Source organism: Semicossyphus pulcher, unplaced genomic scaffold (genome assembly GCF_022749685.1).
Source record: "Semicossyphus pulcher isolate SPU_LCO1_2020_fin unplaced genomic scaffold, fSemPul1.0.p SCAF_11, whole genome shotgun sequence".
NCBI classification, from domain to species: domain Eukaryota; kingdom Metazoa; phylum Chordata; class Actinopteri; order Labriformes; family Labridae; genus Semicossyphus; species Semicossyphus pulcher.
In genome coordinates, this window is record NW_027211615.1 from 604106 (window position 1) to 620276 (window position 16171).

At 41.2% G+C, this 16171-nt stretch overlaps 1 protein-coding gene across 1 annotated transcript; it reads right to left on the bottom strand.

The window, feature by feature from the left end:
* Positions 1 to 9013: 9013 nt before the first annotated feature.
* olfcb1 (olfactory receptor C family, b1) lies at positions 9014 to 15728 on the bottom strand. Its single transcript, XM_069657530.1, has 6 exons — positions 15517 to 15728; positions 13664 to 13955; positions 12618 to 13460; positions 12250 to 12465; positions 10610 to 10727; positions 9014 to 10338 (listed from the first exon to the last, which is right to left on the bottom strand). The coding sequence occupies exons 1-6, from the start codon at positions 15726 to 15728 to the stop codon at positions 9203 to 9205; spliced, it is 2817 nt and encodes a 938-aa protein (XP_069513631.1). The 3' UTR covers positions 9014 to 9202.
* Between the last annotated feature and the right edge of the window lie 443 nt (positions 15729 to 16171).

The following is a 16171-nucleotide window of genomic DNA, read 5'->3' on the forward strand; positions in this document are numbered from 1 at the left end:
GTACTTAAAAGTTATGCTGTAATGTTCATGTTGCATGTTTGTTTGTATGTAAATATCAGGATCCTGTTGTTAATTTTTATTTGTGTTGCACATTTGATACAAGCGTAAACTGAAGATGATTTACAGAAGATAAAATGAAACAAACACGAAACAAACCATAAATAAATGCAACTTGTAGCATCACATCGGCCTTACAGACGTCTGGCTCAGACTGGATGTTTGTTAAAACATTTTGTAATAAAGTAAATTAAATTGTTTCTGGACACGCTGCTGAATGAAACATCTGTACATAAATAATAGCTGAATTGTTTGGATAACAACATTTTGATGACACTACATCCAGGAGGTGCAGCTGTGTGGAAGTGTTTTTGAACCATGACAGGAAGTCTTTATAAAACATTTAAACTGTCTTTTTAACATGTCCATGCCTGCTTGGTAATCCTGGGTTAGCCTAAAAGCAGCCTGACAGACTCCCTGACAGCCTGACTTCAGCAGCTATCCATCTCAAACATGTCTGTAATCTTTGCCACCCACGCCCAGGTGTGTCTCAGGTGCAGGGCAAGCTGTTGGGCATCAGAGCAGAAGGAGCTTAAGCTGCTGGAGGTCTGACGTCTTTTACTTCAGTAGCCTTTAGTCAATGCAATTTTGAGGTACTGTTTTGCTGTTTTGTCTTAATTTGATGGGACGATGAATGGAGAGAATACAGAGTAGAGATGACATGGACCATGGGGGGGTCAAAATGGGCAATGCAAAATCTAAAAAATGTAATATAGTGCAGGCAGTGACAAAATAATGTGTTACTGACAGGACTGTGAAGATGAGGAGAGAGATTCTCTTTTTTTATTCTTATTGTGGATTAACATGACAAACAAGATAGTGACATTGAACAGAAAAAAACAAAAAAATAAACAGAACAAACAAACCAAAAAATAAAATAAAATAAAATAAACCAATAGCATGGAAAAGTTACGACAGTGTAAGTGTTGATATCATTAGTTGTTAGTGTTGAGGATCCTGGACATGTGGGGGGTATGGCAGTTGTGGCACAGAAATAAGTGATTAAAATACAGAAATGACTAACTAGGTGTGATGTTATTGTATTAGTAATAGGGAAGTATAATAATGATCATAAACATTATATATAGTATAATGACATAGTTTAACCTAATAACATCAGCAACCACCAAATAATATAACAATATAATGATATCTTACCACAATACGATATAATATGATATGATATAATGTATATATAATATGATATAATGTACAATATAGTATTGTGTATTATGATAATGAGAATTACAATAATTAGAATGTTATATAGCAGTGAGGGGTGAGGCCGGACGGGGCATCGGAGAGGCGAGCAGGAGACCCCGGCCCCTAGAGGGACAACCCGAAGCCCCGACAGGAGAAAGACAGGACTGCAAGCCCCCCCACACACACACACAAACACCCTTTATTTTTTTTATTTTTTTTTGTGAGCCGTCCTGTACATGGGGCCGCACCCAGGCCCAGAGGTGAGTGGTGGCCTGCTACAAAGAAATACAAAAAAAACGCCCAAATCTCATGGCCCGATAGCCATCCTGTATATGGACCACTCCCAGACCCTTGGTGAGGGGGTCGGTCCAGTGAGGGGACACATGTTTATTTTATTATTATTTTTTTTCTATATTATTTTGAGCCGTACTGTACATGGGGCCGCACCCAGGCCCAGAGGAGAATGCTGGCCCGCTACAGAGACGGCCCATATCTCATGGCCCGTCCTGTACACGGACCACTCCCAGACCCTTTGGGAGGGAGTGTGTCCAGTGAAGGAGCACATGCCTTTTTTTAATTTTTTTTTTATTTACCCCACCTATTCAAAAGTGTTGGTGCAGAGGTAGGTCCCGCCAACCCCACTCTCCACCCACCCCCGTCAGATGCACCGCCATACCACCAGAACATCAACACCACCAGACACGAAGCCCCCGCCCACCCTGTCCCCATCCTGGCTGGTCCCACATCTCACCGCTAATGTTCAATTGTTTATATACCTATATGTAGAGATATGGATCGTTTTAATCCAACTAACCAAAGAAAATCATAAATAAAAATGTCATTATAAGAAAGGCAGGTGGGGATAAAAATAAATAAATAAATAATCAAATTAATAATAATAACAATAACAATAGTAATCGGACATATTAATCTATAATAATATTAATGATAGTAATAATAGTAATAATAATAGTGATAATAATTATCATTAGATTATAATTATATTATAATATATATATAATTATCACAATAGTTACTGATAACGAAAAATAGTGGCAATCATAGCAATAACAATTTTTTAACAGCAATTACTTTGGTGTTCGTCGCAGAAAGCTTGGGCTGTGTTACATGCCCATATACATACATGCATACATACGTATATACATACATAGTTATGTTGTTGTAGTTAATGCATTTAGTTATTATATTTACATTCAGCGTAAGAGATCTTTAACGGGGAGTAAATGATGAAAATATCATGTAAATAAAAAAAGATATAGATATATATAAATAAAAATAAAAGTAAAAGCCAGAAATAAAACTTGCTGATTAGGTAATTGACTTTGAAAATACTAACAGCAGCAGTAATAGTAAAGGAAAGAAAAGAAACATCAAAACAAAACAAACCAATATACATATATACATGCCTGCAATGTGACTGCATGACTGCATGTGTATTGATAATGAGGGTTTTTCTAATTGTTAGATTATATTATACAATATTACATATTATACAATGTTATAAATAAATAAATTAGAAATAGATAGAAATAGAATAATGATCAATAAATGCATAAATAAGATTTCGAAGGGAAACGGGGAAAAAAACAAACAAACAAACAAAAAGGAATAATAATGATAGAAAAAAATATGTAAATACGAAAAAAAAAGGGTCAGGACTCAGTGGGGATGGTTTGTAATTTAAGAAGACTAAGGAATGGGTTCCAGGTTTCGTTGAAAGCCGATAAAATGCCTCTGAAAGAGATTCTCTTTGATTGGAGGGACAAAGAAGAACGGTGAGGAGAGAAGTGAGGGAGGACGACACATTCCTCCTCCTCCTCCCTCCAGCAGCCGGACTGATTAAACACATATTCTCACTACAGCGTGCCTTAAGCTTCTGTACAGGTTCACTGTCAGTGCTGCTGTGTTTAGGTGTACCTTTATACAATGAAGCATCTTTGTTTCAATCGTAGGGCTGAAATCCCACATGACATATTAAGACATATTTAAAATTATTTATGGCATAACATTTGGGGAACAAACTGCCTGAGTAGCACCTCTTTCCTTAAACACAGCAAGTGAGCAAACAACAGCAGATGAAGCAAGGGACATTTTCCAGATATACTAAGCTTGGGATCTTTATTTTTATTTCTATCTCTGCAAATCAAATAAAACATTTTAAAACTTTAGGACAAGGGCCTAAAGTGTGAGAACCAAAGTCGAAGTTGACATCATTTTATTGTTACTTAGTTTGCTTTAAGACTAACTTACAGGTTAAATTTTGTACAACATTATTAGTCAATCTTGTCTGAAAATGGCTGTGGAAAAAGGTCATCCTTGATTTTATATGATTTACAGACATAATGGCACAAATTTAGAGGACAAAATGGCTGTTTTCAGTAAAGCTGCTAAAAATGGCTTTTTGTTTCAACATGGCTTCACAAGAGGGACTCGCGGTGTCTGACTCTGCCTTTGCTCAACTTGCAGAAGTAGGTGGTAGTGAGTCTGAGCGGTCGTTTTGTATTATTTTGGCAGTCTAACATGGCATTTCACCAGTTCTTATGATGGGTATGAGGTTGTGCTGGTTGCACAAATTCTAGCTTATGCCACTGTTTTCCCTGACAGGAAGAGCAACAGAGCTAGCTTTCGTGCCCGGGTGCGTTTTGTGCAGGTGAAGAGACGGGACGGTTTAGGCTTCAAAACTGCTCCGTTAAGATTTGGAAAAGACCATGGTTTGGACTAAATACACTATTCAACAATTATAGCCGCTTAATATATGAGATGTGACTTGAAAATCACTGTTAATATGTGTGTGAATGTGTGATGTATTTTGTAACAGAAGCAGATAAACATTTAACCAATGTCAGTCAACTTTAGAACCAGTTTTGAACATCTTTTCAAAGGAAAAATGCTCACTGGGATCAAGCACCCTTTTCCCCTTGCTTTACACAGTAGATCCATGATAATGAATCCAACACACGATCTCTCCTTGTGATCATTTATCCATGTTTCTGTGCTGGAAACTGTTAGCCTTCTTTTTAGCCACATGTAGCTCTCAGCAATTGTTTCATTTGTAACACAGAAAAAAAACAACAATGACAAGTTATGTTTTTCTTTGGAATTATTTCAACGCAATGCATACATAGCTCCATAAATAGCTCCATACAGAGCTCCATACAGAGCTCCATACATAGCTCCACACAGAGCTCCACAGAGCTCCATACAGAGCTCCACAGAGCTCCATAAATAGCTCCATACAGAGCTCCATACAGAGCTCCATACAGAGCTCCATAAATAGCTCCATACAGAGCTCACACAGAGCTCCACAGAGCTCCATAAATAGCTCCATACAGAGCTCCACACATAGCTCCACAGAGCTCCACACATAGCTCCACAGAGCTCCACACAGAGCTCCACAGAGCTCCACACATAGCTCCACAGAGCTCCACAGAGCTCCATACAGCTCCATCCACACCCTCTTTACAGTTTAAGTGTTTCCAGTAAGAGCCATCAGTAAACCCCCCCCCCAAGTGTATCTCACATTCTAAAAACAGCACAAATAAACTGTGAGAGATAACTCCTGCATGTATCTGCTGTGTGACACTTGATGTAATCTCCGTACGGGCTCAGAAAGTAGAGCACACTGCCAGAGACAATAGCTGCATTGTGTTTCAGACTGTAACTATCATAAATGTGATGGCACAGAGAGCGGAAGAACCAGAATGTCGGCTTCCTGTCATTGCTGAAACAAGGAAGTACTGGACCATTTCTGCTCAAGCTGATCAGACATCGCGTTTCAGATGGTGACAAATAGGGGCAGGAAGCTGATGATCTTTTCATTTTCATTATTGACCTGTGGGCGCGCTCGGGTTGCTCAGTGTGACGAGTTTTTAATAGCATGGATCGGCAGTGTTGGCTGACACTCACGTAACAGTTTTAGGTGCATGCCGAGCTATTCTCAGCCGGTTCCTCTTTTAGCTTTCTCTCTCAGGCTTCTTAAACAAGGAGAGTTTTATTAACCTGTGAAGCTGAACCCCTGAGGACAGAGATCATGTCAGGATCATCAGGCTGCTCATGGTGTGTGAGGAATCTGTGCACAGAGGAAATGTAGCTCAACACTATAACATAAAACAAGGCTCTATTTTAGTTTTAATCCAACTTTTTAAATGTTTTTTTAATTTCTGGTCTGTCTCATTAAACCTGTTCATGTCTGACATCCAGAAATGTGACACACACACCACTTTGAAGCATTTACAATATAAAACCATCATATCCACCATCTTTATATCTTATATCAACTCAAACAAAGAAACGAACCATCAACTCTCATGTTCTTTGAGGTAAAATGAATGTTTTTGTGAATGGAGTCTGGTGTCTTTGAAGAGAGCGATGTAGCGTCTGTTTCTGTTTAACAAATCATCTTCCTCTGTAACAAAAAGGTCTATCTCTGTAGGAATCCTTTCTGTAAAGTTGTCACACACTTAGAATAACAATCTGAGCCTGTCAGCGGAATATACAGTACAGTGCAGAAGTTTGAGGCAGGTGTGAAAAAAATGCTGTAACTAAGAATGCTATCAAAAATAGAAGTGTTAATAATTAATAGTGTTTAGTAGTTTACCGCCCTTTGCCTTCTAAACAGCATCAATTCTTCTAGGTACACTAGCACACAGTTTCTGAAGGAACTCTGCTGGTAGGTTGTTCCAAACATCTTGGAGAACTAACCACAGATCTTCTGTGGATGTAGGCTTCTTGTCTCTTCATGTAATCCCAGACAGACTCCATGATGTTGAGATCAGGGCTCTGTGGGGGCCACACCATCACTTCCAGGACTGCATGTTCTTCTTCACGCTGAATATAGTTCTTAATGACATTGGCTGAATGTTCAGGGTCGTTGTCCTGCTGCAGAATAAACTTGTGGCCAATCATACGCCTCCCTGATGGTATTGCATGACGGATAAGTATCTGCCTGTATTTCTCAGCATTGAGGTGACATTAATCCCAAACTTGCAAGGAACCTCCACCATGCTTCACTGTTGCCTGCAGACACTCATTATTGTAGCGCTCTGCAGCCCTTCAGCGAACAAACTACCTTCTGCTACAGCCAAATATTTCACATTTGGACTCATCAGTCCAGAGCGCCTGCTGCCATTTTTCTGTACCACAGTTCCTATGTTTTCATCCCTTCCATGAAGACCACCTCTGGCCAGACTTCTCCAGACAGTAGATGGGTGTACCTGGGTCCCACTGGTTCTGCCAGTTCTGTGCTGATGGCACTGCTGGACATCTTCTGATTACAAAGGGAAATAAGCTCAATGTGTTTTTCATCTGCTGCACTAAGTTACCTTGGCCGACCACTGCGTCTACGATCCTCAACGTCGCCCGTTTCTTTGTGCTTCTTCAAAAGAGCGTGAACAGCACATCTTGAAACCCCAGTGTGCTTTGAAATCTTTGTCTGGGAGAGACCTTGCTGATGCAGTATAACTACCTTGTGTCTTGTTGCTGTGCTCAGTCTTGCCATGGTGTCTGACCTGTGACATGAAACTGTCTTCCACAACCTCACCTTGGTAGCAGAGTTTGTCTGTTCCTCACCCAGTTTTAAGCTGTTTCTGTTTCACTTAATGACTGTGTTTCAACCTACATGTGACACTGATGATCATTAGCACCTGTTTGGTATAACTGGTTGATCATACACCTGACTATAATCCTACAAAATCCCTGACTGTGTGCTCCTGTAAGTGTTCCTGTAACAATTGATGCTGGTTTGAAAGCAAAGCGTGGTAACACCAAATATTGATTTGATTTAGATTTTTCTTTTGTTCGCTCACTGATCATTTTGTAAAGTGATAAAAATAAACAATTATTATTTATATCTTTGAAAGCATTCTTAGTTTACAGCATTTTTTCACACCTGCCTAAAACGTTTGCACAGTGCTGTGTATATGTATAAACAGGACCCAGGTTTAAAATACAATAATTCCCCCTTTTCAACTGCACCAGTATGTCATCTGACAGAACACTGCGTTGAACAGTCAGATACAATGTGGATAGTTTTTGTACAGTTTACAACAGGTCCATGATCTCCTGGTGCTAGTGAAATGTATATTTGCGTATCATCTGCATAATTATGGTAGGCTGTGGAACCCCACATGTCATACCAATTTAATTGGAAACAGTTACTGATCGAGACAAAGTCAAAGCCTAATGGATCGATTTGCTCAGCTGTCGTTGGTGTGATCACTACAGTCCCTCCAGGAAGTTGCAATTCCAGCACTCAATGCAACCTTGAAATTGTATACCTAGTTATTCATTTATGTATTTTATTTACTTATTTCTGTGCCACAACTGCCATACCCCCCACCTGTCCAGGATCCTCAACACGAACTGAACCTCTCATACAAACATCCACCCAAACACACACACGCACACACATGCGCGCACGCACGCACACGCACACGCACACGCACACGCACACGCACACACACACACGCACACACGCACACACACACACACACACACACACATACACCACACACCATACCTGAGCCAACCTAATTTCTACTCCTGGACTGTAATGATATCAACACACTGTCGTAACCTTTCCATGCTATTGTTTTTTTGTTTTGTTTGTTCCTGTATTTGTCTCTTTCTTGTCATTGCCACCGCTGCCCTGCACCAGTACTGCACTCATACTTTCAGCCCCACCATCACCACCCCAGCATCCATCTGCAGGCTTTGGCCAGGGAGGTTTAAGATATTATCTCATCACTCCTCAAATTTCTGCATGTAAACTAGATCTATGAGGAGTGATGAGGTCAGAGCCGAGACGCACAACACAACACAAGCTCTGTTCTGCTGCCATAAACATTTCAAACTATCACAGACATGAGTTGTCTAACTGAAATATGTTTTTAACGCTACATATTAGAGAGTTACTTTTTACTCTGGTGAGATACTTTCAGATGCTTTGAACTACTGTCTGTTTTTGGAGACTCATACAGTGAATCCATAATTTTAAAAATCCAATAGATGTCTTCTAATGATTGTTTATTTTTGCATGCGGAATATAGTTTATCATCCACTCCTTCATTAGATGATGCCTTAGGTTGAGTCTCTCCACCAACCAGAGGCTGAGTTTCTGATGTGTGTCAGCGCTGATCTCAAAGAGTCATTGTGCAGTGAGATATATCCCCCTCGTTCTCTTATCAGTATCTTATCTGTTGTTATATAGCAGCAAAGCAGCCAACATATGGAGTAGGACTCATTAAAAGTAATACATAGATTCTCATTGGAACACAAAGTTTGTCGTTGCTACTGACATTCATTAATGTTCTCTGCACTTTCAACATTTATCATTTTGTTCTGTCCTTACTGATTGCAGCTAAAATGATTGTGTTGCTTTGGGGGACACCTCCCTGGTGCACTTTTGTTTTTGGTCGACGAATATATCAGATTTTGTTAGAACTTTTTTCTTTTATTTGCTAAGAATACTTAAACACTTGCCACAGTTGCATCTATCATGCCCCAGCAATTTCATAAAGATTCCCTCAACAATTGCAATTCAGATTTCAACTTCGAAAAAAGCTGCTGCAAAATCAGGTGTTTTAGGCTCCAACAATCCCCCCTAAAAACCCAGGCAGTGATGAACTTTAGAGATAACTGCACAATTTTAACATTCTGTTTAACTTCAAGGACTTCTTGCTGATCTGAAAAGCTCATGACTTTGCATATGAATAAATGAAAAATGGTGAACAAGTCTTACAAACTTTTAGTTTAATGCCACTTGCAGTTGTACACAATACAAATGAGTCAGCATTGGTCTTCTACATGCAGAAGAATACAACCGTTTTCAGCAGAAAATCATTTTAACTTCACATGGATTCCAGCACAACATTTAGAAGATGAATGATAAATCAGAACACATGAGATTGTCCTGGATCCAGTTTCAGAAGGATATACTCCTGCGTCTCCTGATCACTTCTGATTTAAGCCTCTTAGAAAAACGATAGGGGGGAATCATTTTATTGTAAAATGGCTTTACGACTACCTCTGAATCAGCTGGGCTCAAAATGGTTGTAGTACTTGAAACAGAAAACCTGTCATTCCTGTGAGACAGCATGTCCACTACGGGGATATCTTTGTCTACCTTTGTCTCTAAATCAAAGTGTCGACTGGAGAAGCATCTCCATCTCTTCAGGATCCTCTCCAGAGTATCCGTCTCTGACGCCCACAGGGCTTCATAGCACTTCGGTAAAAAATGGCAGAAGATGATGCCATAGCTGGAAACCAGAATGGCTGAAGCCTGCACAGGAGTGCGTTCTTCTTTGTTGGTGAGATAGACCGGGATGAAACACACCCACACAAACAAGTACATGAGCATGCTGAAAATGATGTAGCCTGTTTCACTGAACTCCTGAGGAACCTTCCTGCCTTTGAAGGCTAAGAGGAAGCAAGCCAGTGCTAGCAAAGCGATGTAACTCAACATCAAACCAAATCCGATGTATTTGGGACCTTCACTACACTGGATTATCTCCGTCATGCTCTGTGGGGATGGAGGTGTGATATCAATATCAGGAGAATCAAACATCAGCCAGAGGAGACAGATGATCCCCTGCACAGCGGTGATGACAATGACGATCACAGGTGGCTTGTACAGTTTGTGTAGTTGCCTGCATGTTATCTGACTGAAGGGAAGGAAAACCAGAAAGGTGCGATAGGCTTTGACGAGGATGCAGGACACACACAGGGTGAAGCCCATTGCGTACATTACCTCACGAGCCTGGCAGAGGGACTTATTGGGCCTACCCATGAAGCATATCACACTTGCAAAGCTCACTGCCAGACCTGCCATCATCACACAGGACAGCCTCACCTCAGCTCTTTTCATAGGAGCCGAATGTCTGCACACCAAGAAGACAACAAAGGAGACAAACAAGAGCACAATGCCGAAGGCTGCGGCTCCCATCATGCTGATGGGATGAGCGTCACTCCAGCGCAGGAAGGACTCGTGTCTTTTCTCGCACCGAGTCCAACCCTTCAGAGACCAGTTCCCATCTGGACACTTTTTGCAGACATGAAGATCTGTAGGAGGAGAAAGTGATGAACAGATGAAACTAAAAAGTCCATTCTGCTCTATTAAGGTCTGCAACACTCTTGTTTATTCTGAGATAACAATTGCACCTTGTCCCTTTCCCCTCAGAAGCCTTCGATGTTATGTGAAAAGACACCTTATTTAGACATTTTTCAGATGACTAACTTTCCCTTGACAATCTGCAATGACCCCACTGTCTCAAGTTGGTTTACATTTTGAATCCACATAGTAACGTAGCATCAACATGTCACCCATGCATACCCCAGGCATCAGAGTAGGTCCCCTCCAGACATTGGGTGCAGTTGTAACAGCAGGATACGTTCAAGATCTTCTTAAGGTAACCAGGGGCGCAGCGCTTTGAGCATCTAGACTGGGGAGTCTGTGAGAGTCAAACAAGAGAACAACCTGAATGAGCCTTTGCAGAGCGGGACTGTGGATGTTAAAGCTAGCATTTGTTCTACTGAACTAAACTTGGAACTAAATTCAGAACAGAACACTGCAGGAGCCCAATTTGTCAACAGATCAGTCATTAGGTCACCGCCCCCTTTTTTTTAGCATCAAGTAACTAATTAAAAGTAAACTTGTCAGAAAAACAGTTGGACATAAATCAGCATGATAAGAACTGACTATAATGACAGAAACCATGTTTGAGAAAAATGTATTTGACGTGTATTTTGATTTTATAGTTTGACTCATGTCCCATCTGTTAACATGGAGGAGGCGGGCTTTGTGAGCTATACTGCAGCCAGTCAGCAGGGGGCGATAGAGAGGGTTTGGCTTCACTTTTAGGGAGCTGACATGTCGTCCATCTTTTTATACAGTCTATGGCTTCTTTAAGGGGAAGTCGTTTTTTAAACTTGGGCCCTGTTCTATATATTTTGGGTCTAAATGACTAACAGGTAACAAAAGTTTTGCACCAGTAGATTTCTTCAGCTGGTCGCCACTTTTGAAACCAGAAACATTGCTGTCTTTAAAGCTGTCAGACTCCTGACAAAAACGTCATTTTACCTCACAGTACACAGAGTTTCTGGCCTACCACTGCCTCAATGGGTTTGTTTGTGTTATTGTGTGACCAAGGTCTTTTGGTAGAAGCAGCGGACCTGCAACTTCTTTGTTCTGCAAGGTAAAGTTAAGGCCTTTTCCCACTGGTCAAAAAACCCACGAACACCCGCTAACACCCGGCTTTTTTTGCTTAGTGGGAAAGGCTTCAATCGGCATCCAGACCCGGGTCAAATGACTCTGCAGTAGACCTGGGTAATTATCGCCTCGGCTCCGATCGGCATTGATGGGAACACAAAACCCGTGTCGACACGATAATCTTCGCCCCCTTTCCGGCGCGATACTATGCTCTGTTGGTAACTTCTGCGACTCCTTGTCAACTCAGCTACAAATTCCGCCCGTCTCCGTCCGAGCAGCGCTTGAACATCGTTCCAAATTTGTCTGTGCCAAGTTTGATAAACAGACTGAATGAGTAATAGATACAATAAAGACCTAACCACCGTAACATCTTCACTGGTTACTAACCCTGTCTCCGGCGCATTTGTGACGTCAGACGGTGACAATTGACATTTCTGTGGGAAAGAGATAATACTGTTCTATCTGTGTAGGGATCCTTTCTGTAATGGTGTCAGACACTTAAATATCAATCTAAGCCTGTCAGTTGTTGTTGTCAGTTGATTGTAGCTTGTGAGTTTGAGACGGGTACAACAGTTGTCTATGATGATTCAACCACTGAATATGCGGTTGTGTTTTGTATGGTTTGACAGGAACCAGGCTGAAAGCGTACTGAATGCCTCATTGTCTTTGCAGCCTGTCTGACCTTTTCTTTAGAGTACTGACTCACTGAAGAGTAACTACACTTGTGAGTGTGAGTGGATGCAGAAGGTACTGTGTGGTCTTACAGTGCTATTGGCTGTTGAAAGCCAGGTTACATTTTTTACAATGAGTTCTATACGTCCATCAAAGATGTGATATTTCCCAATTCTTCTAAATCTTCTGTGTTGGCTTCCCTTCTCCCACATGATCAGATCGTAACCGTTTACAAAGTCGCCATATTCATCAAAGAAGAAACTCTGGTTGTCGAGCTGGAACTTGACATTCTTCAGTTCTTTGAGAAGCTGCAAAACAAAAGAGAGTTTAAATTAATGTCTGTTTGCAGAGATTGGCCGCTGTTTCCCTAACTCTTATTCATGGTAAAATGAAGGGAATACACTGTGATTACTAAAAAAAAGAAGCTCCACTTTTATTGTCTGTACATCTCACTTCTCACCTTCCATGGTGGGAAGTTAATCTCTCCAGAACATGAGGAGCTGTTGCACTTCAGTAGCTTTCTGAGAGCATTTGCTACAGCCCACACGGCTACTCTGTTGGAAAAAGCTTTACTTGTATCCAGATTGTGTACAAGATAGTCATCATTTTGCTCTTGTGGGTCTGTGACGCTGCATGCATCGTCAGCTTTGATTCTCAGGAGGTCTTTTGAGGGGCAGTAAGATGGAGGCATGTTTGAGAAACACTCTGGGGTGCAGTTGAATCTTATGCTTTTGTATTCTTCAATGAAGTGGTTGTAGCCGCCTGTGGTTGCTTTAAGATTCTTGAGGTAATCATTAAATGATTCACTCTCGCCTGCAACAAAAGTAAGGCCCAGGATGTCTCCGACCTGGTTGATACCATCCATTTGGGCCAGGGTCCAACTGCTGGACCAGGAATCACTGGCAATCCAGGTCCTCGAGGTGTTGGTCCTGATCATTTCCCTAAAGAGGGCATCAACCAGCTCAGCCTTGAGGATAAGCAGAACAACCTGCGCGCTGGAGGAGCGAATCTGATTGGCAACCTGCCTGATCCATTGCATTCTGTCTGATGGATCGAGGTAATGAGGCAACATCTCCTGGTAGGCCAAGCAGACACCGTTTGGCTCAGCATCCCTGAGAAAGCTCTGGAAAGCTGCTCTGCCGTAATCATCGTCCCCGTATACAACCCCGACCCAGTTCCAGTCGTAGTGATGCATAATTTTGGCCAAAGCTTTGGTCTGATGTGTGTCACTGGGAATAGTGCGCATAAAGACTGGGAAGCGAGGCTTGTTGCTCAGTTCTGGTGAGGACGATGTGCTGCTCAGCTAAGAAAGGAATAAAATAAAACCAGAACACATTTTAATACACAAAAAGCTAAATGTAAAGATGGAGCTTGATTTAAATGTGGTGATTACTTCAATCCTAGAAATAGTTCTGGCCCCTGAAGGTCCCTCAAATTTCCAAATGTTCATCCAGCACTCTGTTTTTAATTCCGACAAATGATTTTTATGACGTGTCAGTGACTTACCAGAGGGACCATGTACACATTGAGCAGTCTGGCCACAGCGATGGACACCTCCGAGTACAACGCTCCTAAAATGATCTTGACTGTTGGTCTGAAGCTGGTGTAGTCGCACTGCACATGCAGAGACATGTTGACGGCGAGCATGTGCTCCACATTCTGCAGTGCTTTGCTGGCGTAGGAACATGTGTCACACATCAAGTATCCCAGACGCACTCCTGGGAGGAAGCCAGCTGCATTTATTGCCTCAATTTCATGGATTGTAGCCAAAGACAACATAAATGACTCCAGATCAAAGCTGAAAATCAACAGTGTAGAAACATATTAAAGACAATATTGGTGAAAAAAAAAAAAACAGTGGAAAAAACACAAACCAGAATTCTTTTGCTGCAAAGGTAAAATTCAAAGAATACATTTTTTAAAACTTTGCTCACTGAAAAAAAGACGTTATGTGAGGTGTTAAGACTGATGCATTATGAAAAGAAAGGTTACAGCTTCGTTTCTTGCTTCATGTACAGTTATTTCCTGTGATGTAAATTCCCTCCTGTCCTATTGTAACCTGCTATAATGCCAATAAAGGTGATTTAGTCTAATTGTAACAGAAACATCACATCTAAGTCACTCTGTAGCTAAACAAAAAGACTTCAGGCAGTGAGCACAACATGCTCCTCTCACCTCCACTGGTTAAGGATGGAGGAAGTGAATCAGAGAATAATGTGGAGAGCTGCTCAGCTGAGGGGTGAAGTGTGTACAGTCTGTCTTACAGACAAAACCAGGACATACAGTATAAAACCAAACAATCTGGAGGCGTTCTGCTGGAGGGGAAAGAGAAAACTGGTGGGAGCGTGGACCTGCTGTAAATTTTACTCATCAAAGTGATGTTTCAGTAAAGCTGTGAATCCCCTGCAGGGACTTTCCCTGTCGATCAGGAACCTTTCAGAGCGTTTCCACTGCAGGGACCAAGATGAAAATTAAGTCATGTGTTGGATATTTACCCACCAAAAGTCACATGTTGAGGATGAAACCCAGCACACTTTAGTTTGTGTTAGACAATTAATGATTCCTGTCTGTCTCTTAATATATTGTTGTACTGCCTGCACAAAAGTGATGTTTAAAAACAGCAGTCGCTTGGTTTTTACCTGCTCTTCACGGAGTATCATTGGACTGAAAGAAGCTTTTAGTTCCTTGAAAAGCAGATCCTGGGACTTAACGTCTCCACTACTTTGGGTTGAAACATGACTTAAGTCGACTTTGTGAAAAATGCGTCCGATGAATTTAGGATGTACAGTTCTAATTTATTGTTAAAGGTCCTTCTTTAACTGATCTTTGTTTTATTCAACCTGAGCAACACTGAAAAAAATTGGGAGTGCCATTAACTGAGACTTTACATGAATCATGAGTAAAATTTACTCATGAACATCGAATTTGGCTTGTAAGCTTCACAAGACTTTCTTGGTTAAACTAAATGCTTATTCGTATGTAGACTTTACTGAGAATATCCTCTGTTAAATTTACTAGGAATTTCTGTGTGGAAATTGTTACCTAGGTTTTTCTAAGTTAATCACACTCCCCATTTTTTTAGTGAACGACTGCAAGGCTGACAAGATTGAAACCCGATTAAATTACACGGAATCTCTCACAAAGCAAGGTTTATAAAACTGTTGTAAATGTATTTATTTCTATTTTTATTGTGCTTTACTTTTTAGAAAAGACATAAACTTGTGCATTTTCCATGTGTAATGTTAATGAATAATCAATATGTGTGTATGAATTATCAATATTTTTTTATGGGGGATTTAAAGGATTAGATTTTCAGTAAACCATCAATTTATTGAAAAAAAAGCTGTTGTCATACTCACTCTGAGCAGTGGAAACTCTCAGGTCTGATTCGTTCATTGAGAGCCCTCACTTTATGATGACAAGGCAGCATGATGCCGATCACCACGTCCCCGGGGCCTGCAGCTCCACAGACACACTGAGCGGAGTCACATCCGTCCACAGCAGCTGGGACGCAGCTGAGCAGCAGCAGCAGGGCCGAGAGGAGGCTGCACGCCAGACGACACTTCTGCATCTTGAGTGAAAAAGCACTTTGAGGATGTGCAGAAACACTTTTTATGTCTGGTGTGGCGTTTGGGAGGTGCTAGATGCAGACTTAGCTGGAAACCAGTTTCAAACTGGAACCGAGAAGAATGTTTCCTGCATAAAATGTCATCTTTCAGGCATTTCCCACTCAGACAGGGGTGAGGGTGGAGCCCAGAGCCTGTCTGTGATGGCTCAGATGTGTTGTCAGACCAGATCAGAAATGCATAAATAAGGCAGGACAAGGAAACAGGAAGCCAGAGCTAAAAGCGCTAGCTGGCTAAAGATAGCATTCCTTTAGTGACACTTCAAATAAGGTTGTATGAAGACTCAGAGTGTTTGTCCATAAATGATCCACGATAGTTAAATTCAGCTATTAAACTCAGCTTTCTACCCAGCCATCATGTGGAGCCTAAACAGTTCTGGATTTATTAG

Excerpts from the sequence above, each read along its gene's own strand:
- olfcb1 (XM_069657530.1), bottom strand. The coding sequence starts at position 15,728 with ATGCAGAAGTGTCGTCTGGCGTGCAGCCTCCTCTCGGCCCTGCTGCTG. Across the intron at positions 12,466-12,617 it reads TTAACTTCCCACCATGGAAG|CTTCTCAAAGAACTGAAGAA; the intron begins GTGAGAAGTGAG and ends TTTGTTTTGCAG. Across the intron at positions 10,728-12,249 it reads TTTCAACAGCCAATAGCACT|ACTCCCCAGTCTAGATGCTC; the intron begins GTAAGACCACAC and ends TGACTCTCACAG.